The sequence below is a fragment of the Nymphalis io genome, chromosome 26 (assembly GCF_905147045.1).
Source record: "Nymphalis io chromosome 26, ilAglIoxx1.1, whole genome shotgun sequence".
In the NCBI taxonomy this organism is placed as follows: Eukaryota; Metazoa; Arthropoda; class Insecta; order Lepidoptera; family Nymphalidae; genus Nymphalis; species Nymphalis io.
In genome coordinates, this window is record NC_065913.1 from 7,199,162 (window position 1) to 7,221,714 (window position 22,553).

Below are 22,553 nucleotides of genomic sequence, written 5' to 3' on the forward strand. Positions count from 1 at the left end.
CGTGAATCCCTTAAATAACTACATATGTAACTGGTCGAGTAATTTTTGTACTCTCACTAGGAAGGTCAACGACAGATGTAGCTTTCGCTACTACCACCGCGATCTTCAGGAATGAATGAATTAATGGAGAGAGAAATCCCTTAATTCTTATAAGTATTATATTATCACCTTCTTATATTCCATTATCGTGTTCCGTGTTGAGTTTCGTGTTGGGTATGACAGAATAGTACAGTACAGTACAGTAACAGCCTGTTAATGTCCCACTGCTGGGCTAAGGCCTCCTCTCCCTTTTTGAGGAGAAGGTTTGGAGCTTATTCCACCACGCTGCTCCAATGCGGGTTGGTGGAATACACATGTGGCAGAATTTCGATGAAATTAGACACATGCAGGTTTCCTCACGATGTTTTCCTTCACCGAAAAGCACGAGATGAATTATAACAGAAATTAAGCACATGAAAATTCAGAGGTGCTTGCCCGGGTTTGAACCCACGTTCATCGGTTAAGATTCACGCGTTCTTACCACTGTGCCATCTCGACTTCGACTATGACAGAATAGCTTAGAAAAACATTTTAAGACTTTTAAATAGATCGCGTAAACAATCACAAACATATAAAAAGTTAAAACACCTTTTAAATATCCCACTGGTAGGCAACGGCTACTCCTCCATCATGTCCATCCATCTCTATGTTGGATTCAGCATATCCAACATAGAGATACCGTATAGACATATAACAAATGAATCAAAAATTAAAAATACGAACATGAAATTCGGTGCTGTTTGCCTGTACTCGAAGAGGTTGTCTTTGGTTAAGATAAATGTGCTTAATCCGCTGAGCTAATTGAGCTCTCAACGTACGAATATACGAACAAAAATAACTATTATTTCCATTTAACATATAACCTAAAATAATGCTTCAAGAACTTTGAGCAAAATTTTCATCTTATGGTATATATACGTACTTTAATTTGATTGAGAAAAAGCTGTAGTATTTAAAACATTACAATTTAAGTTTTATTGTATTTTTACTAATGGTAGAGCTGTGTTCAGTTGTAATTGGATATTTCCTCCATCCTCCTCCTCCTCTAGCTATTAATTCTAGCAAAAAGCAATCCTATTTATATTCGTTGTGGGTCTTAATATCTCAGATACTTAGACTATGACCGAAATTTAAATTACAAAATACATAGGTAATTGAGTCAGTGCGCCTAACTATAATAAATTATAAACAATAGCTCATCACTTGGCGTGGTTGGTAAATACATGCCTTTCACGCCGAAGGTTGTGGGTTCGATTCCCACCCAGGACAGACATTCGTGTGCATGAACATGTCTGTTTGTCCTGAGACTGGGTGTATCTATATAAGTATTTATTTACAAAAGCAAAGTAGTATATGTAGTATATCAGTTGTCTGGTTTCCAAAGTACAAGCTCTGCTTAGTTTGGGATCAGATGGCCGTGTGTGAATGATGTCCCAAGAAATTATATTATTATTATTATTATAACTTCTGAACTAGTTCCAACCGTCAGTCAGTTCTGTGATAATTAAATATTAAATATTTTAATATTATTTCAAAACACACTATCAGTTGATAGGAAACCGCAACTAAGCCACAAGTCCTTGCGTTATATAACACAAGTATATGAGGGCATATGTCCATTTTATTTATAATTTATTAATAAAGACATAAGAAATATGTCAAAAATATAAAAAGTACTAAAAATTGTGTATGATCTCATCTTGATATATTCATAAGATAATATTCAGTCCGCCTCAAAGTTGCGTGTGAGCAAGGCCTGACCGGTCAACGCAATGACAAGTAATACGTTAATTGTTTATTGAGCGCCTCGGTGGGCTTGATGTAAGGCCGCAGACCCGGAGGTCCTGGGTTCAATTCCCAGGTTGGGTCATTAAAAAGTTATTGGGTTTTTCTGTCAGAAAATTTTCAGTAGGGACCCCGAATCTGGTTGGTAGTGTGTACACTCCCGTGCCCCGGAAAGCAGGCAGGAAAGCTTTCCGGTCGTATCGGATTGCCATCCCATCGGATTATGAGAGTTAGGGAATAGAGAGTGCACTTGTGTTGGCGCACACACTTGTGCACTATAATATCTCCTGCGTAGTAGGGGAATCTCTCTTGAGATTGGCCGCCGTGGCCGAAATCGGTCTGGAGGACATTCTACCAACCCGCATTAGAGCAGCGTGGTGGAATAAGTTCCAAACCTTCTCTTCAAAACGGAGAGGAGGCCTTAGACCAGCAGTGGGACATTTACAGGCTGTAACTGTTACTGGTGGTAAAGCTTTGTGCAAGCTCGTCTGGAGAGGTACCACTCACTCATCTGATATTGTACCGCAAAACAGCAGTACTTGGTATGGTTGTGTTCCGGTTTGAAGGGTGAGTAAGTCAGTGTTATTACAGGTACAAGGGACATATCATCTTAGTTCCCAAGGTTTGTGGCGCATTGGTGATGTAAGCGATGGTTACCATTTCTTACAATGCCAATGTCTATGAGCGTTGGTTACCACTTACCATATTCTATAAACAAAAAAAAAACTTGTACCGCCAAATAGAAATTTTACTACTGTTATTACTTAGCTCTCAAAATTTAAAACATTCAATATTTTGTTACACTAACCTAAAAAGTCGAGATGGCCTAGTGGTTAGAACGCGTGAATCTTAACCGATGATCGTGGGCTCAAACCCGGGCAAGCACCACGGAATTTTCATGTGCTTAATTTGTGTTTATAATTCATCTCGTGCTTGACGGTGAAGGAAAACATCGTGAGGAAACCTGCATGTTTCTAATTTCATTGAAATTCTGTCACATGTGTATTCTACCAACCCGCATTGGAGCAGCGTGGTAGAATAAGCTCCAAACCTTCTCCTCAAAAGGGAGAGGAGGCCTTAGCCCAGCAGTGGGACATTAACAGACTGTTACTGTTACTGTACACTAACCTATTGATTGTCAAAAAATCTACCACACCACAAAAAACACCTCAGACCTGAAAAGAACCGGCGAAGAAAACTCAGCGGGTTGATTTTATTCATTTTCGTAAGCACTTACAATTTTTAATATGAGAAAGAAACCAGCCAACTCACTACTTGGATAATATCCTATTACATCCTACCACATAATCGTATCTCTTCAATTTTTTTCAATTTTAAATTTGATTAATTCTTGTACGGTTTTTAAAACCCTGTTGTAAGTGCATATATTTGTCTAACAGAAGATTTTTTATCCCCGTGTAGTCGGGTAGCATTAGTAACTTGTCTATGCTTGTTCCTGGTACCCATATACCAAATATTTTATATAGTGAAGCGACAGACATTATTATAATTTATTGGAATTTGTATCTTAAATAAATATTCTATATTTAACACCTTGGTTGAAGATGAATGTGAGTACATCTGTCATAGCCAATATCTTTGTGCCATTTAACGGTCACTTACTTATCAGATTAAACATTTGCCTGTCCACTGTCTTAAGAATAAAAAAATTATGACTATTATAATTTTCTTCTATATATCTCTATATGAAGTATCCAATCATGACTAAACTGAAACGATATTCATGAAATTTTATTAAAAAATAGCCTGATACTTTAGGGACATGGGCATATAAATGAGTACAATAATAATTCCACAGAAATAACTCTCGGTTTATGTACATTTTTCATTTTTAACTAATATTAAAAAATATCAAATAAAAATTATTTACTGACCCTGTCCTTTTTAGCTAGAACCGAAATCTACAGTATTATAAGCTAGACACTAAATATGCATAACATACTTATATAAATTCTTCCGTTAATAATATCGTATGGCAACAATGCACACGCACATTATAAGACTCCTTCCTTCCTATAAAGTCACTTATATAGCGACCAATGGCCCGTACAAAAACATTTACGAACCAACACACAAATAAACAACTATAAACATAGCCACAAAATTCAAATAAATAATTAAAATTCGGCAATCTTTTCGCCCTACATTGATATAAGTTTAATGAACTCGTGCGTTTAAGAATAAAAAGTATTTTTTTTGTTACACGACAGTGTTCATTGTGACGTCTCGGAGTAAAGGAATTAATTTAAAAAAAAACAATGTAAGTCACGTTTTTTGTTATTAAATAAATAGTGCTATTTTAAGAATATATTTAACAATAAAAATATTTTTTTAATAGTTAATTTTTAATTTTAAATATTTGTTTATTTATATTCAGCATTTATATATTTTAACACAATCAAATAAATACGGAATTGATTAAAAGTACTAGTGCATTTATTTTTTGGTCTTAATTTGTTCTTAATTTAAAAATAAATGTTGAATTTAAAAGCAATTAAGAGACTATGTGTCAATATTTATAAATTTTCTCAGTTTTTATTTCTTTATGCCAATAATTTAGAAACACGATTTTTTCAAGCTAAAAGTGTGTTTTTTAAAACGTAAAACTATGGAGGTATAATATTAAAATGTTAATATTAAAGAGAAGACGAACGACCATTTTTAATAAGTCAACTTGATATGCAAAAGGTCAAAACATTGTCAACTTATGAAAACAATACATTCCTCTTATTATGTGAGAATCTTTATCAATATAAATTTAACAAAACATATTATATGCTATTCTGGCCGTATATTTATTTGTTATGAAATTTAATTCCTCAATATTGGAGACAAAACAAATAAAGGTTGAAGGGTAAGTGAGCCAGTGTAACAAGCCCAAGTGACATAACATCTCAGTTCCCATGATTGGTGGCGTCTTGATAATACAAGGGATGGTTAATATTTCTTACCGTGCTAATGTCTATTGTCGGTCGTGACCACTTACCGTCAATTGGCCGATTTGCCAGTTTACCAAACCTACCTACCAAAAATAAAAATAAAGAAAATTAAAATTTTCAATCTGAATTGAATTAACATTTATCTATTTAACTATTCATGAATAGGCAAATAATATATAATCAAAAATCACTTCAAAACACATCTCAAATATATCTATTTTTTTTTCTTACAGATATCAAAATGTTGCCATTATTGATATTGTTCATATTGACATCCGCTTACGCAGAAAACTGTTCCTATAAGTACGAAGGTATCAAATTATCTAAACGATCAATTTTGACAATAAAAGGTCTACCGACGAACCTCGTCATCAACCCAAACAATAGGGATCTTTTTTTCACACTAATTGACATAGACACACTACAAGATGACGATGTACAAACAGAAATGGATCAATACGTCCTGAGGGATGGGGAACCAATCAAAATTGACAATATCAACGGTCAAGCAGCAGCTGTTGATGTAATAAAGAATAAAGTCTACATCGCAAGCGATGATGGTTTAACTGTACTAAATAAATCAGATAAAGCTAATTTCGTTGCATTCAAAGATGAAGATATAACTCAGCTATTCAAGCCAGTTAATAGTGATAAGTTATACGCCGTTCTATTCCCAGAGAGCATGGTTTATAAAATTGATGTTAAGGAAAACGAAAAAACTAAAATAGAAAACGTGCCATGCGCCTTTATGTTAGCTGTCGACGCTGAAGAGAATATATTTTTCGAATGCGATTCAAAGTACGTTAAGGTATTATTAAAAGATTTCCAAGAACCAATTGAATTTGTTGGTATACCAAAGAACTCGGCCAGAGCGATAACAATCGATGATAAAAATCGAGTGATTCTAGCTGCAAATGATGGAGTTTACTGGTTAAAGTCAGATTCCTTGATCCCCAAGAAATTGATGAACTTAGATTTCATACCATCGGGAATAGCATTTTACGGTGAAAATTTATATTTGTCAACGAGTGGGGCTATTTATGAATTTAGTTTTACGGTTTGCGAATGATAAACATACGTATATAATAAATATTTTTTAAGTATTTCTTGGTCCTTTTTATTTATATTTATAAAGTTTAAGTAACGGTTTCCACTGATCAGATTTATATTTTTTCCATCTAATATAAATTTATTATCTAATGTAAAATAAAACGAGTTAGTATTTAGTAACTATTTACTTGAAGAGAGTTAAATTATTAGAAGTATTTTTTTAAATATATATGAAGTATAACTTATAACATTAAAATAGAAATGACGGTTATTATTTAAAGTACGTTTAAATTGAAAAGTAAAGTAAAATTATCTTAATTGGATCACTGAAGCAAAATGAACGAGATAATCTAATTTGGACAAGAACTGAGTTAAGACTAACTTGGATTCGAAATTCAAAACTAATTTAGCTTCTTAAAGGGCTTTTGTTTCATCTACAATTCTATAGTCTAGTACTAGATATGACATCATTATATTATCATATTACGTTAATAGGTACATATACAGTATGATCTGATTTAGGCGTATCTATTCGGGGACTATTTATTTCTTTTACCAATTCATTTATAATTTAGCAATAATTACTCGACTTTGTTATATATTTTACTGGTGGTAGGGCTTTGTGCAAGCGTCTGGGTGGATACTTATCAGATATTCTACCGCAAAACAGCAGTACTTAGTATTGTTGTGTTCCGGTTTGAAGGGTGTGTGAACCAGTGTAATTGCAGGCACAAAGGACATAACATCTTAGTTCCCAAACTTGATGGCATATTAGCGATGTATTCGTTGGTTAGCATTTCCAATGCCAATGTCTATGGGCGTCGGTGACCACTTACCATCAGGCGGCCCATATGCTCGCCGATATATATATCTTGCACGTGCTGTTAATAGAAATAGTAGAAATATTATATTTAAATTGTTTACGTGATGGTAATGATTTTGTGCAAGCCCGTCTACTCCACTAATAATAAATAACAAACAGCAATCTTTAGAATAGTTGTGTTACGGTTTGAAGGGTGGGTCTTCACTATAATCGGAAGTAGAATCTCGACCTCCTTCGAGTATTTCATATGCGGCTAAATCTTCTAAGACATATATACAACTACCACCATCTATTCTTGTATCGTTTATTGTAAAAAATACAGATGGTAGATCTGAGATATCGTCTTGAAAATATGTGGTACCATCTGATGGTACTAATAGTTTAGTTATATTGTAACTTGATGAAAATATGACTTGCTCGGATTTGAACTCTGAAGTTGACTGATTATCTTTTATACTCAAAGATTTCGTGCAGGGAAAAAGTAGAATGGAAGTTACCAGAAACCTGCTATATATTTTAAAAGAATCCATTTGCGAACCTGAAATGAAAGCAAAATAAGATTAATATAAACTATTAACTAGCAAGAGTTCATTTAAGATCAATTTAAAAATTAGTATATTTTACTGCTTAATTTATAATTACCTCTAATTAAAGAAAACATTTCAATAAAACCTGCATATTACGATAAACTATTTTTTTTCATGTTGTAACATTTACTCTTTAATAAAAATTAAAAATCCATAAATACAAAAATAATGACCCACTTAAAGACATTATTAGGCATTCAGATTTTATTTCAAACTTTTTCCCGCATCATAAGTTTAAAATAAAATTAACATTATCAAATACAAATACACAATATTCAAACTGCAATAACGCAATAGTTTACCGGCCGACAAGCGATCGCAGATTCGATCCTATTCCCTGGGGTTTGTTGTCCCAACTGACACTAAGTTTTAGTAACAAGAGCAGTAAATAGTTATAATAGTAAATATCAATATTTCTATTTAAAAAAATGCTTTAAAAAACACGGACTTTGCTAACAACCTTTTCAAAAATTAAAAAAAAATACTATAGAAGCTTATTATAGTTAAATTTCGTCCACTGTGCTAACAAAAATTTAGATCTATACCGTATATTACAATAATAACTATTCGTACAAACCAGAAGTAAAAATGACGTTTTTAAAAAGAATACATAAATTAGTATTCGACTTTATAATAAGAAAAACACAAATAATAAACAAAACAACCATTAATTAAATGCTTTAAATGCTAACAAAACCAACTAAAAATGATTCAAAAATAAATTCAAGTAATTGTGTGTTCGAAGCACACAAACTTCGCACCAAAAGTGATATTCTTCTTCTATGACGGGCGGTGCAGTACTTTTTTTTAAATATATTCCGGCACAAGGAATTGATACATTCGATCGAAGATTGTTAAGACTATATTATTAAATTATTTTTATCGTTACTAGGAGCATATGAAGTTTGCCTGAAACGGATTGACAGATATCAATAATGGAATGACAGTTTAATTACATTATTGGAACGTATATTGAGTATCAATTGCGTGATACATATTTAAGGTCGCTTTAATATTAATTTCGGCCGTTAAACAGCGCACATAAAACATTAGTTTTTTCACGAAATTTCACTTATCAATCCCAATACATTCGTTTGAAATAAAAGCGTATTATATAACGTTATTATTAATTATACAACATTAAACACGCAATTTGCAGTTAACCGTGAACGATATACGTGTTAACCGTTTTCATTGTTCATTTAACCGACTGAAACTATTTTAATACAGGTTATGTTGCTATCTGTTGGATATATCAACTAACTCCGTGGTCTAGTTGCTATTTTATAAAAATTTTATATCAAAGTTTATTTCATTAATAAAAGTGTATGTTTTGTTTATTTCACTACGTATTTATTTATTACAGTGACAGCCTGTGAATATCCCACTGGGCTAAGGCCTCCTCTCCTTTTTGAGGAGAAGTTTTGGAGCTTATTCCACCACGTTGCTCCAATGCGACGTTTTCCTTCACCGTCAAGCAGGAGATGAATTATAAATATAAAAGCACATTAAAATTCAGTGGTGCTTGCAAGGGTTTGAGACCACGATCATCGGTTAAGATTCACGCGTTCTAACCACTGGGCCATCTCGATATTTATTTATTGGTTTTCTTTAACTATAAATTCTATGTCCATTTTTTTATCATATCTATGCATTTTTAAATAAAGACCTATTTTATTTCATTCCGCCCTGTCCCTATTCCCTTCTTTTTTTACGGTAATTTTTCTACAGTTTTTTATACAACTTTCAATGTAACGACAGCAACACATATATAACTGGTGCGTAACCTTATATTATTAATATTGCTGTTCTCTAAGGACTCACTTCGTATCTCAGTCGTGAAATATTCAACAAACATAAGTTACGCTATTTACATCCGTGAATCCCTTAAATAACTACATATGTAACTGGTCGAGTAATTTTTGTACTCTCACTAGGAAGGTCAACGACAGATGTAGCTTTCGCTACTACCACCGCGATCTTCAGGAATGAATGAATTAATGGAGAGAGAAATCCCTTAATTCTTATAAGTATTATATTATCACCTTCTTATATTCCATTATCGTGTTCCGTGTTGAGTTTCGTGTTGGGTATGACAGAATAGTACAGTACAGTACAGTAACAGCCTGTTAATGTCCCACTGCTGGGCTAAGGCCTCCTCTCCCTTTTTGAGGAGAAGGTTTGGAGCTTATTCCACCACGCTGCTCCAATGCGGGTTGGTGGAATACACATGTGGCAGAATTTCGATGAAACTAATTTCATGCAGGTTTCCTCACGATGTTTTCCTTCACCGAAAAGCACGAGATGAATTATAACAGAAATTAAGCACATGAAAATTCAGAGGTGCTTGCCCGGGTTTGAACCCACGTTCATCGGTTAAGATTCACGCGTTCTTACCACTGTGCCATCTCGACTTCGACTATGACAGAATAGCTTAGAAAAACATTTTAAGACTTTTAAATAGATCGCGTAAACAATCACAAACATATAAAAAGTTAAAACACCTTTTAAATATCCCACTGGTAGGCAACGGCTACTCCTCCATCATGTCCATCCATCTCTATGTTGGATTCAGCATATCCAACATAGAGATACCGTATAGACATATAACAAATGAATCAAAAATTAAAAATACGAACATGAAATTCGGTGCTGTTTGCCTGTACTCGAAGAGGTTGTCTTTGGTTAAGATAAATGTGCTAAATCCGCTGAGCTAATTGAGCTCTCAACGTACGAATATACGAACAAAAATAACTATTATTTCCATTTAACATATAACCTAAAATAATGCTTCAAGAACTTTGAGCAAAATTTTCATCTTATGGTATATATACGTACTTTAATTTGATTGAAAAAAAGCTGTAGTATTTAAAACATTTCAATTTAAGTTTTATTGTATTTTTACTAATGGTAGAGCTGTGTTCAGTTGTAACTGGATATCTCCTCCATCCTCCTCATCCTCTAGCTATTAATTCTAGCAAAAAGCAATCCTTTTATATTTATATTCGTTGTGGGTCTTAATATCTTAGATACTTAGACTATGACCGAAATTTAAATTACAAAATACATAGGTAAGTGAGTCAGTGCGCCTAACTATAATAAATTATAAACAATAGCTCATCACTTGGCGTGGTTGGTAAATACATGCCTTTCACGCCGAAGGTTGTGGGTTCGATTCTCACCCAGGACAGACATTTGTGTAAATGAACATCTCTGTTTGTCCTGATTCTGGGTGTAATTATCTATATAAGTATTTATTTACAAAAGCAAAGTAGTATATGTATCAGTTGTCTGGTTTCCAAAGTACAAGCTCTGCTTAGTTTGGGATCAGATGGCCGTGTGTGAATGATGTCCCAAGAAATTATATTATTATTATAACTTCTGAACTAGTTCCAACCGTCAGTCAGTTCTGTGATAATTAAATATTAAATATTTTAATATTATTTCAAAACACACTATCAGTTGATAGGAAACCGCAACTAAGCCACAAGTCCTTGCGTTATATAACACAAGTATATCAGGGCATATGTCCATTTTATTTATAATTTATTAATGAAGACATAAGAAATATGTCAAAAATATAAAAAGTACTAAAAATTGTGTATGATCTCATCTTGATATATTCATAAGATAATATTCAGTCCGCCTCAAAGTTGCGTGTGAGCAAGGCCTGACCGGTCAACGCAATGACAAGTAATACGTTAATTGTTTATTGAGCGCCTCGGTGGGCTTGATGTAAGGCCGCAGACCCGGAGGTCCTGGGTTCAATTCCCAGGTTGGGTCATTAAAAAGTTATTGGGTTTTTCTGTCAGAAAATTTTCAGTAGGGACCCCGAGTCTGGTTGGTAGTGTGTACACTCCCGTGCCCCGGAAAGCAGGCAGGAAAGCTTTCCGGTCGTATCGGATTGCCATCCCATCGGATTATGAGAGTTAGGGAATAGAGAGTGCACTTGTGTTGGCGCACACACTTGTGCACTATAATATCTCCTGCGTAGTAGGGTAATCTCTCTTGAGATTGGCCGCCGTGGCCGAAATCGGTCTGGAGGACATTCTACCAACCCGCATTAGAGCAGCGTGGTGGAATAAGTTCCAAACCTTCTCTTCAAAACGGAGAGGAGGCCTTAGACCAGCAGTGGGACATATACAGGCTGTAACTGTTACTGGTGGTAAAGCTTTGTGCAAGCTCGTCTGGATAGGTACCACTCACTCATCTGATATTCTACCGCAAAACAGCAGTACTTGGTATGGTTGTGTTCCGGTTTGAAGGGTGAGTAAGTCAGTGTAATTACAGGTACAAGGGACATAACATCTTAGTTCCCAAGGTTTGTGGCGCATTGGTGATGTAAGCGATGGTTACCATTTCTTACAATGCCAATGTCTATGAGCGTTGGTTACCACTTACCATATTCTATAAACAAAAAAAAACTTGTACCGCCAAATAGAAATTTTACTACTGTTATTACTTAGCTCTCAAAATTTAAAACATTCAATATTTTGTTACACTAACCTAAAAAGTCGAGATGGCCTAGTGGTTAGAACGCGTGAATCTTAACCGATGATCGTGGGTTCAAACCCGGGCAAGCACCACGGAATTTTCATGTGCTTAATTTGTGTTTATAATTCATCTCGTGCTTGACGGTGAAGGAAAACATCGTGAGGAAACCTGCATGTTTCTAATTTCATTGAAATTCTGTCACATGTGTATTCTACCAACCCGCATTGGAGCTGCGTGGTAGAATAAGCTCCAAACCTTCTCCTCAAAAGGGAGAGGAGGCCTTAGCCCAGCAGTGGGACATTAACAGGCTGTTACTGTTACTGTACACTAACCTATTGATTGACAAATCTACCACACCACAAAAAACAACTCAGACCTGAAAAGAACCGGCGAAGAAAACTCAGCGGGTTGATTTTATTCATTTTCGTAAGCACTTACAATTTTTAATATGAGAAAGAAACCAGCCAACTCACTACTTGGATAATATCCTATTACATCCTACCACATAATCGTATCTCTCCAATTTTTTTCAATTTTAAATTTGATTAATTCTTGTACGGTTTTTAAAACCCTGTTGTAAGTGCATACATTTGTCTAACAGAAGATTTTTTATCCCCGTGTAGTCGGGTAGCATTAGTAACTTGTCTATGCTTGTTCCTGGTACCCATATACCAAATATTTTATATAGTGAAGCGACAGACATTATTATAATTTATTGGAATTTGTATCTTAAATAAATATTCTATATTTAACACCTTGGTTGAAGATGAATGTGAGTACATCTGTCATAGCCAATATCTTTGTGCCATTTAACGGTCACTTACTTATCAGATTGAACATTTGCCTGTCCACTGTCTTAAAAATAAAAAAATTATGACTATTATAATTTTCTTCTATATATCTCTATATGAGGTATCTAATCATGACTAAACTGAAACGATTTTCATGAAATTTTATTAAAAAATAGCCTGATACTTTAGGGACATGGGCATATAAATGAGTACAATAATAATTCCACAGAAATAACTCTCGGTTTATGTACATTTTTCATTTTTAACTAATATTAAAAAATATCAAATAAAAATTATTTACTGACCCTGCCCTTTCTAGTTAGAACCGAAATCTACAGTATTATAAGCTAGCCGCTAAATATGCATAACATACTTATATAAATTCTACCGTTAATAATATCGTATGGCAACAATGCACACGCACATTATAAGACTCCTTCCTTCCTATAAAGTCACTTATATAGCGACCAATGGCCCGTACAAAAACATTTACGAACCAACACACAAATAAACAACTATAAACATAGCCACAAAATTCAAATAAATAATTAAAATTCGGCAATCTTTTCGCCCTACATTGATATAAGTTTAATGAACTCGTGCGTTTAAGAATAAAAAGTATTTTTTTTGTTACACGACAGTGTTCGTTGTGACGTCTCGGAGTAAAGGAATTAATTTAAAAAAAAACAATGTAAGTCACGTTTTTTGTTATTAAATAAATAGTGCTATTTTAAGAATATATTTAACAATAAAAAATATTTTTTTAATAGTTAATTTTTAATTTTAAATATTTGTTTATTTATATTCAGCATTTATATCTTTTAACACAATCAAATAAATACGGAATTGATTAAAAGTACTAGTGCATTTATTTTTTGGTCTTAATTTGTTCTTAATTTAAAAATAAATGTTGAATTTAAAAGCAATTAAGAGACAATGTGTCAATATTTATAAATTTTCTCAGTTTTTATTTCTTTATGTCAATAATTTAGAAACACGATTTTTTCAAGCTAAAAGTGTGTTTTTACAACTTAAAACTATGGAGGTATAATATTAAAATGTTAATATTAAAGAGAAGACGAACGACCATTTTTATTAAGTCAACTTGATATGCAAAAGGTCAAAACATTGTCAACTTATGAAAACAACACTTTCCTCTTATTATGTGAGAATCTTTATCAATATAAATTTAACAAAACATATTATATGCTATTCTGGCCGTATATTTGTTTGTTATGAAATTTAATTCCTCAATCTTGGAGACAAAAAAAATAAAGGTTGAAGGGTAAGTGAGCCAGTGTAACAAGCCCAAGTGAAATAACATCTCAGTTCCCATGATTGGTGGCGTCTTGATAATACAAGGGATGGTTAATATTTCTTACCGTGCTAATGTCTATTGTCGGTCGTGACCACTTACCGTCAATTGGCCGATTTGCCAATTTGCCTACCTACCAAAAATAAAAATAAAGAAAATTAAAATTTTCAATCTGAATTGAATTAACATTTATCTATTTAACTATTCTTGAATAGGCAAATAATATATAATCACAAATCACTTCAAAACACATCTCAAACATATCTATTTTTTTTTATTACAGATATCAAAATGTTGCCATTATTGATATTGTTCATATTGACATCCGCTTACGCAGAAAACTGTTCCTATAAGTACGAAGGTATCAAATTATCTAAACGATCAATTTTGACAATAAAAGGTCTACCGACAAACCTCGTCATCAACCCAAACAATAGGGATCTTTTTTTCACACTAATTGACATAGACACACTACAAGATGACGATGTACAAACAGAAATGGATCAATACGTCCTGAGGGATGGGGAACCAATCAAAATTGACAATATCAACGGTCAAGCAGCAGCTGTTGATGTAATAAAGAATAAAGTCTACATCGCAAGCGATGATGGTTTAACTGTACTAAATAAATCAGATAAAGCTAATTTCGTTGCATTCAAAGATGAAGATATAACTCAGCTATTCAAGCCAGTTAATAGTGATAAGTTATACGCCGTTCTATTCCCAGAGAGCATGGTTTATGAAATTGATGTTAAGGAAAACGAAAAAACTAAAATAGAAAACGTGCCATGCGCCTTTATGTTAGCTGTCGACGCTGAAGAGAATATATTTTTCGAATGCGATTCAAAGTACGTTAAGGTATTATTAAAAGATTTCCAAGAACCAATTGAATTTGTTGGTATACCAAAGAACTCGGCCAGAGCGATAACAATCGATGATAAAAATCGAGTGATTCTAGCTGCAAATGATGGAGTTTACTGGTTAAAGTCAGATTCCTTGATCCCCAAGAAATTGATGAACTTAGATTTCATACCGTCGGGAATAGCATTTTACGGTGAAAATTTATATTTGTCAACGAGTGGGGTTATTTATGAATTTAGTTTTACGGTTTGCGAATGATAAACATACGTATGTTTATCATTATATATAATAAATATTTTTTAAGTATTTCTTGGTCCTTTTTATTTATATTTATAAAGTTTAAGTTACGGTTTCCACTGATTCAGATTTATATTTTTTCCATCTAATATAAATTTATTATCTAATGTAAAATAAAACGAGTTAGTATTTAGTAACTACTTACTTGAAGAGAGTTAAATTATTAGAAGTATTTTTTTAAATATATATGAAGTATAACTTATAACATTAAAATAGAAATGACGGTTATTATTTAAAGTATGTTTAAATTGAAAAGTAAAGTAAAATTACCTTAATTGGATCACTGAAACAAAATGAACGAGATAATCTAATTTGGATAAGAACTGAGTTAAGACTAACTTGGATTCGAAATTCAAAACTAATTTAGCTTCTTAAAGGGCTTTTGTTTCATCTACAATTCTATAGTCTAGTACTAGATATGACATCATTATATTATCATATTACGTTAATAGGTACATATACAGTATGATCTGATTTAGGCGTATCTATTCGGGGACTATTTATTTCTTTTACCAATTCATTTATAATTTAGCAATAATTACTCGACTTTGTTATATATTTTACTGGTGGTAGGGCTTTGTGCAAGCGTCTGGGTGGATACTTATCAGATATTCTACCGCAAAACAGCAGTACTTAGTATTGTTGTGTTCCGGTTTGAAGGGTGTGTGAGCCAGTGTAATTGCAGGCACAAAGGACATAACATCTTAGTTGCCAAACTTGATGGCATATTAGCGATGTATTCGTTGGTTAGCATTTCCAATGCCAATGTCTATGGGCGTCGGTGACCACTTACGATCAGGCGGCCCATATGCTCGCCGATATATATATCTTGCACGTGCTGTTAATAGAAATAGTAGAAATATTATATTTAAATTGTTTACGTGATGGTAATGATTTTGTGCAAGCCCGTCTAATCCACTAATAATAAATAACAAACAGCAATCTTTAGAATAGTTGTGTTACGGTTTGAAGGGTGGGCCTGTGTAATTATAGGTACGAGGGATATAGCAGCTTATTATCCAAGGTTGGTGACGCATTGGCGATGTAAGGGATGACTAAGATTTCTTAAATGAGAATTATATGTCTATAAGCGAGATAATCACTGACTATTAAATGGCCTAGAGGCCAGTTCACCTACATTATATTCAAAATTTAAAAAAAATCTATTGAATGGTACCAAAATCATTGTATCGTCATGCGAATTGTGAATCGTCAATAGACTTAATAAAAATGTAATATTAAGTATCCATTAGACGGTTAGTAGAAGGTTCACTTTGTAATAAGTGGCATCTATGTGACCTTGGTATTTCTAAAAACTAGCTTAACTTTACATTGTTCGAGCCTTTGTAAATACCGTTTACACCGATATACACGTATTACATCTAAATACCATGAAAAATAACTTCTTTCTTATGTTAATAAATAAATATAGTATAGTACCATTCATCTCATTTACATGTATACCTTAAATTCTTTCATATAAGTTTTTCAATCTTCTATACCCAATAATTTAAAGTAAATGTTTTTATGTAACCTATCCTAAATATACAGTAACAGCCTGTGAATGTCCCACTGCTGGACTAAGGCCTCCTCTCCCTTTTTGAGAAGTTTTTGGAGCTTATTCCCCCACGCTGCTCCAATGCGGGTTATCCTAAATACACGTTCTTTAATAAATATAGACAAATTCTCATCGACAATAAATAAAGCTATTTATGATCATAATTTACTAAGAAATTCATTTTTACATGAAAAAAGTTAAGTAAGCGAAATAACCTACTAGAAGGACCATGCTTAACCTTCAAAAGCCCTTTACGATTTTAGAATGAAATTTGATATATATCGTAACAAAACTGCCGTGTTTTAGAACAGGATATATATATACCAAGCTAAACGGAGCATGTTTACAAACAGACATATATCCGATACAATAGCTATGTTTTATAAAGACTCCATTCGGTTTAGTTCATTACACATTTGTTCTTAGGAAAGTGAACGTCACCTAGTCAGGTAATTTCATTTGAAATAAATTCTTTACCTTTCTATTTTTTACTTTTATAATACTTTCAATTTCATAAAACCGACATAAAGTGATCTAATTTTAATCGGAAACTTGAATCTTCTTAAATAGTTTCGATAAAGTATTTATGTAAAGAACCGAGGTTGTCCTGTGAATAAGAAAATGATGGTTTCAAATCTGGACATATTTGTTATTGACTAACACATAGCATCGTGCTGTTAAATCTCATTGCCTTCCCTTAAACGTAAGCCTTCATCTAGCTGTGGAAAAATTTGGTTTCGACATTTCTTCTACATAATTGTCAACGCATTTTATTTTGCAGAAAAATCCACGCCTGACATGAAATCAAAATGTTCGCGCAAACGCAAGTGATTGCTACAATAACATTTATCATCATTTCAAAAGTGATAACAGATAAATGTGAACGAACGAAAATAGGAAACGAATACTACAAGCGAAATTTAATCGCGACAATCGATGGATATCCAACCGGAATAGCCGTGGACCCGCGAACGGAGCACATATTCTTCGTTCTCCATAAGAAAAATTACACCAAAGGCATATACCTTTTGAAACACGGATCGTTAGGGATCAAGGAACTGCCCGTCTCTGATGATATCATCGGGCAATGTGTTGGCATAGATGCCGTAAACAATGTTATTTATATAGGAACAAATCAAGGATTAATCACATATGATTATTCACATTCAGAAATAACAGCAGAGAGACCAATAGGAGACGATGACATCCGAAGCATATTCATTGACAGAACTGACAATCGAATGTACATAACAACTGGTACGAATCACGAAATATTTCGCTTTGTAAACGGTTCAGCGGCTATAAAGCGCTACGACAAAATACCGAAAGCGTACAATTTCATATTAGACTCGAAAGGGAATGCTTTTTACGAATACGTCGACGGTAAATTATACTTTTTTTCAATTGATCTATACGAACCTATACAGTATAAAGGTTTTACTAGACAATTGAAATATGTTTTACGTCTGAGTGTTAACGATGAAGCAATTGTAGCTGTGAAAGGTTCCTTATTCAGATTATCGACATCTAGCATCTTGCCAGTTAAAATAGGTCAACTTGGTTTCAAAATTACTGGTATGGCGTTCGATAATAGAAACAGTATAATTATCGGTACTAAAGGCAAGATTTATAGATACAAACCGATTGATACGAACGATCCTTGTCCACCCGACGACTACTTCATGAGCGGCATCTGATATGGGAATTTTGAAATAAATGAATTTAGATAAATGTAAAAATAAAAATAAAATTTATTGAATGAACTCTTGCGTTTGCTTTTATGGAATTAGAATGTGGTGACTTATACAGATTATATAATATAGAAAATATTATAGTATATGTGTTGGTTGTAGATTTATGACAATCAATAAGAACGTGTAATGCTTCATTGCTTAATAAAGTTGGCCGGACTTTAGGCGTCTTCTACTTTGAAATTTTCTATTGTCTGCTTTAATAATAGCGAGAAAACGTGAAAATAAAATATATAAAATTCATCAATAAAATCAATTTATCTTCGTGACATTTAACGTTGCTCTAACGCCATTTGTGAATGCAATTTTTAAATCTATGTTCTTCTATCAATACTAATAAATGAGGAGACGTTTTTTTAGTAATGCCTAAAAAGGAAAATACTAAACAAATATACATAAAATTTATTTATTATTATATTGAAGATGCAGCACGCTTCAGATAAGGTTTTTTTATATAATATTTATATATAAATTGCTGCGCTTCGCAGTTTCACCCGCTTTAAATTATTATTATTGACGTGACAAGCGTAAATTTCATGTTCTTTTGCATAAAAAGTGTGTCATCTTTAATATTTGACATTTAAATCCGGTTCAAACTAAATATAACCGTCATTTCCTGTTTGCAACACAACCTTAGTTTGCGATTTTTATAAATTTATGCTTAGTAATTATTTCATAATTCAATCGATTTATAATATTTGACGCATCATTCTTTTCAAACGTGTTGTCTCAGCTTGTATACTTAATGATTTTCAAACGTATTTAATATATAAAATTAAAAAAAATCTTTTGCGTTATATCATCCGAGTAAGCTTTGAATTTTCATGTAATGTTTGTAACATTAAAGTAAAAATAATATCCTTTGATTGTCTCACTGCTGTGCTTAGGAGAAGGTGACAGGTGAAGGTGAAAAAAAAAACATCGTGATGAAGCCCCTGCCACATGTGTATCCACCAAACCACATTTGAGCCGCATGGTGGAATAAGTACCAAATGTAAAAGGATAGAAAGCCTAGAAGAAGAGGTACAAACTATAACGTTTTCTCGCTATTATTAAAGCAGACAATAGAAAATTTCAAAGTAGAAGACGCCTAAAGTCCGGCCAACTTTATTAAGCAATGAAGCATTACACTTTCCTATTGATTGTCATAAATCTACAACCAACACATATGCTATAATATTTTCTATATTATATTATCTGTGTAAGTTCCCACATTCTAATTTCAAAACTAACCATCCAATCTTATGTTATTACATAAACATTGCTTAGTCATTTATCTACATATTTTATCTGTAATGTATTATTGTTCTATATTTAGTTTATTATTACAGCCTCTTGGTTAGTAGCGAGCTCATAAGGATCAGGATAGTGATCTCGAAGTACTGGGTTCGAACGCTGGTTCGGGGCAATAAAGTTATTGGACTTTTCTGTCAGGAAATTCTCAGTAGCCAATTTGGAAGTTCGTAGTTTTAACGCTCCTGTTCCTCTTTTAGACCTGCGCCTGAACACGGCTAGCGACCAATATTGGTCATGGCGGCCATTGGCCATTCTTGCTAATGGGGCCAACTTGTGAGCCATCAGAAACGATAGATCATTCAGTTTTTTTTTTTTTTTATAGAAAAGGAAGGCGGACGAGCATATGGGCCACCTGATGGTAAGTGGTCACCAACGCTCTTAGACATTGGCATTGTAAGAAATGTCAACCAACGCTTACATATCCAATGCGCCACCAACCTTGGGAACTAAGATTTTATGTCCCTTGTGCCTGTAATTACACTGGCTCACTCACCCTTCAAACCGGAACACAACAATATCAAGTATTGCTGTTTTGCGGTAGAATATCTGATGAGTGGGTGGTACCTACCCAGACGAGCTTGCACAAAGCCCTACCACCAGTACAAATGTCAGTTTTTTTTTATAATCATACAATTAAGTTAACTTTACTACTATTTTGTAAATAGATACTTTAATTAAGTTATTTAGCTTAGTAGTTAAGTTATAAAAAATACGAAAATTATATACTTAATACTCATATTCATAAAATGTATATAAGTTGCTTAATGCTTTTTCCAATATTTAAAGAAATAACAAAATTAAATATCAAAACTGTCCGCCTTATATATTTATAAAATCATATAATATCACTTTAAGTATTCTAGAATTAGTCACAAGTTTTTCAGTACAGCGCCATCTATACGGGTGACGTATAGTGAATAACTATGAAGGTTTTGTCTTATATTGTTACTAGATGGCGCTACTAAACAAAAAAGGAATGTTGATCGAAATACAACAATGTATCGAATGACAACTTAAATAATTGTTTCAGATGATGTTAGTTTCTGCAAAATATTTGATTATTTATGAATATTTATAAGAAAATTTTTATACTTCCTTAAAGTATTTTTCTTGAAATCAACAAGAAATAATTGATGTGATTGTGTGAGTCAAAATAAATATACGGACCTACTTTCACTTCCTAAAATTAATTGGACCATTATATCAAAAATAATATTTGACATTATTTAAAACATGCATTTAAATCGAATGTACTAAAACTATAATTCATTAATAAGTATAATTTAAAAAAAACGTTTGGGCTCGTCCGGGATTTGAACCCGGGACCTCTCGCACCCTAAGCGAAAATCATACCCCTAGACCAACGAGCCACATGACTATTTTGTTGAAATATTACGTATGCTTATACTTATTTACATAATGTAATATTTTAATACGATTAAGTTAATACGATGAGTATTACATAACAATATAACCTAATAAAGTTTAATATTATGATATTTTTATTTTTTATCTGTGCATAGCAATAATCAACTTCCAAGAGATTTAAAGTTTGTAAAACCCTATATTCGGCTATTGAGGGATTTCGTTATTTTTATACCTAACGTATTACTTTCGTCAGCAGTGTAAAATCATAGAGAAAAATAATATTTTACTGTAATTTATAAATGAATATAGAAAGATTAAAAAACTAAGACGCGTGTTCTACTTACAATATTATAACTAACATATATATATATATATATATATATATATATATATATATATATATATATATATATATATATATATTAAATGGTATAAAAATTGTAACTGTTGAGGTTTGGTTGGTGGAGAAGAAACTACATTCCGAAGCGATGGTCGCTTTTCATTATTTTATTTAGTCTCCTAAAATGGCGACACAAAAGTAAAAGACTTGTTAAATTTACTTAAATAAAATATATTTTGATTTAATTATTTTTTTACGTTTATTTATAAATAAGCCATACCTAAATGTCGCATCGTAATCGAATTGTCTTAGATAATAATAAGTTACACTGCACTTATTAGATATTTCACACATATAATATAATACAACTTTCCATTTAATTAACCATTTAAATCTCACAGATATTTAATTGTAAATAAATTATTTAAACCAAAAAAAGTAACTCAATGAATTAAAACCGGATTTAATTATTTTAATGCATATTCTCCTGACCGGTTTCGGCCACAGCGGCCAGTCTCAAGGGAGACTAGCCAACTGCACAGGATATATTGTAGTGCACATGTGTGACCACAAACACAGGTGCACTCTCTATCCGCTTATTCTAAATGTTATAATATCATAGTAAGACATAAATATGCGATAACATTTTATTTTAAAAAATAACCGTTATTTAATTCAAATTTCGAACAGCTTCTAAGAAAATGGCCTGCTATGCAAGTCGTTCACCGATACTAGGTACATTTTCCCAGCAATTGAACGCGAAATTAAACTTTTTGTCGACATTTTCACTCGTATAACAATAACGTTGTATCATATGGTTTTGCTTCACGTAATTACGAAATTACTTCACGTGATTCAAGAATATTGGTTTAATTTTATCACTTTTCAAAGATGTTATCTAACGTATTGTTTCTAGGTGAATTATACAAGGTTTGTTTGTTGTTGTAATCCTTAAATTATAGAATTATTAACTTGGAAGGGCTTCGTGTAAGCCCGTCTGGTAAGGTACCAACTCATGAAATATTGTAACGCAACAGCAATACTAAGTTATGGCCCGGTTTGAACGGTGGGTGACCACTTAACATCAGCTGTCACATTGCTTACATATTGTAAATAAAATACCCTAAGTCGCTTTAAACCTCTGTCCACTTATTTCTTCTAATCTACACCATGGATTTTTATATCCTACGTAATTCACGTAATTTCAATGTAAATTTTAGAATATATTCATAGATATT

General features: G+C 32.8%; 3 protein-coding genes and 1 non-coding gene across 5 annotated transcripts in view; 3 read left to right on the forward strand and 1 right to left on the reverse strand.

Annotated features, from left to right (window-relative positions):
* LOC126778554 (uncharacterized) overlaps positions 1-5,887 on the forward strand; it is a 165,439-nt gene extending 159,552 nt beyond the window's left edge. The window contains exons 1-2 of one of the 2 annotated variants that reach the window (XM_050502221.1): positions 3,889-4,105; positions 5,018-5,887. In XM_050502221.1, coding sequence (XP_050358178.1) covers positions 5,026-5,853 — 828 coding nt within the window. In that variant the 5' untranslated portion in view covers positions 3,889-4,105; positions 5,018-5,025 and the 3' untranslated portion in view covers positions 5,854-5,887. Of the gene's footprint in view, positions 1-3,888; positions 4,106-5,017 lie in introns of those variants that run through there. The other variant, XM_050502222.1, reaches the window with a different exon arrangement.
* Positions 5,888-13,009: 7,122 nt separating this feature from the next.
* Positions 13,010-14,970, forward strand: LOC126778555 (uncharacterized). The gene is made up of 2 exons (XM_050502223.1): positions 13,010-13,220; positions 14,128-14,970. Exon 2 carries the CDS (start codon positions 14,136-14,138, stop codon positions 14,961-14,963), a length of 828 nt encoding a protein of 275 aa, XP_050358180.1. The 5' UTR covers positions 13,010-13,220; positions 14,128-14,135; the 3' UTR covers positions 14,964-14,970.
* A 1,990-nt stretch (positions 14,971-16,960) lies between these two features.
* LOC126778546 (uncharacterized) lies at positions 16,961-18,323 on the forward strand. The gene is made up of 2 exons (XM_050502211.1): positions 16,961-17,009; positions 17,342-18,323. Exon 2 carries the CDS (start codon positions 17,370-17,372, stop codon positions 18,255-18,257), a length of 888 nt encoding a protein of 295 aa, XP_050358168.1. The 5' UTR covers positions 16,961-17,009; positions 17,342-17,369; the 3' UTR covers positions 18,258-18,323.
* A 2,582-nt stretch (positions 18,324-20,905) lies between these two features.
* Trnap-agg (transfer RNA proline (anticodon AGG)) lies at positions 20,906-20,977 on the reverse strand. Its single transcript has one exon. It is a non-coding gene; the product is annotated as a tRNA-Pro (tRNA).
* Between the last annotated feature and the right edge of the window lie 1,576 nt (positions 20,978-22,553).

Bases quoted from the DNA above. Each gene is read 5' to 3' on its own strand.
- LOC126778546 (XM_050502211.1), top strand. From the start codon at position 17,370: ATGTTCGCGCAAACGCAAGTGATTGCTACAATAACATTTATCATCATT.
- LOC126778555 (XM_050502223.1), top strand. From the start codon at position 14,136: ATGTTGCCATTATTGATATTGTTCATATTGACATCCGCTTACGCAGAA.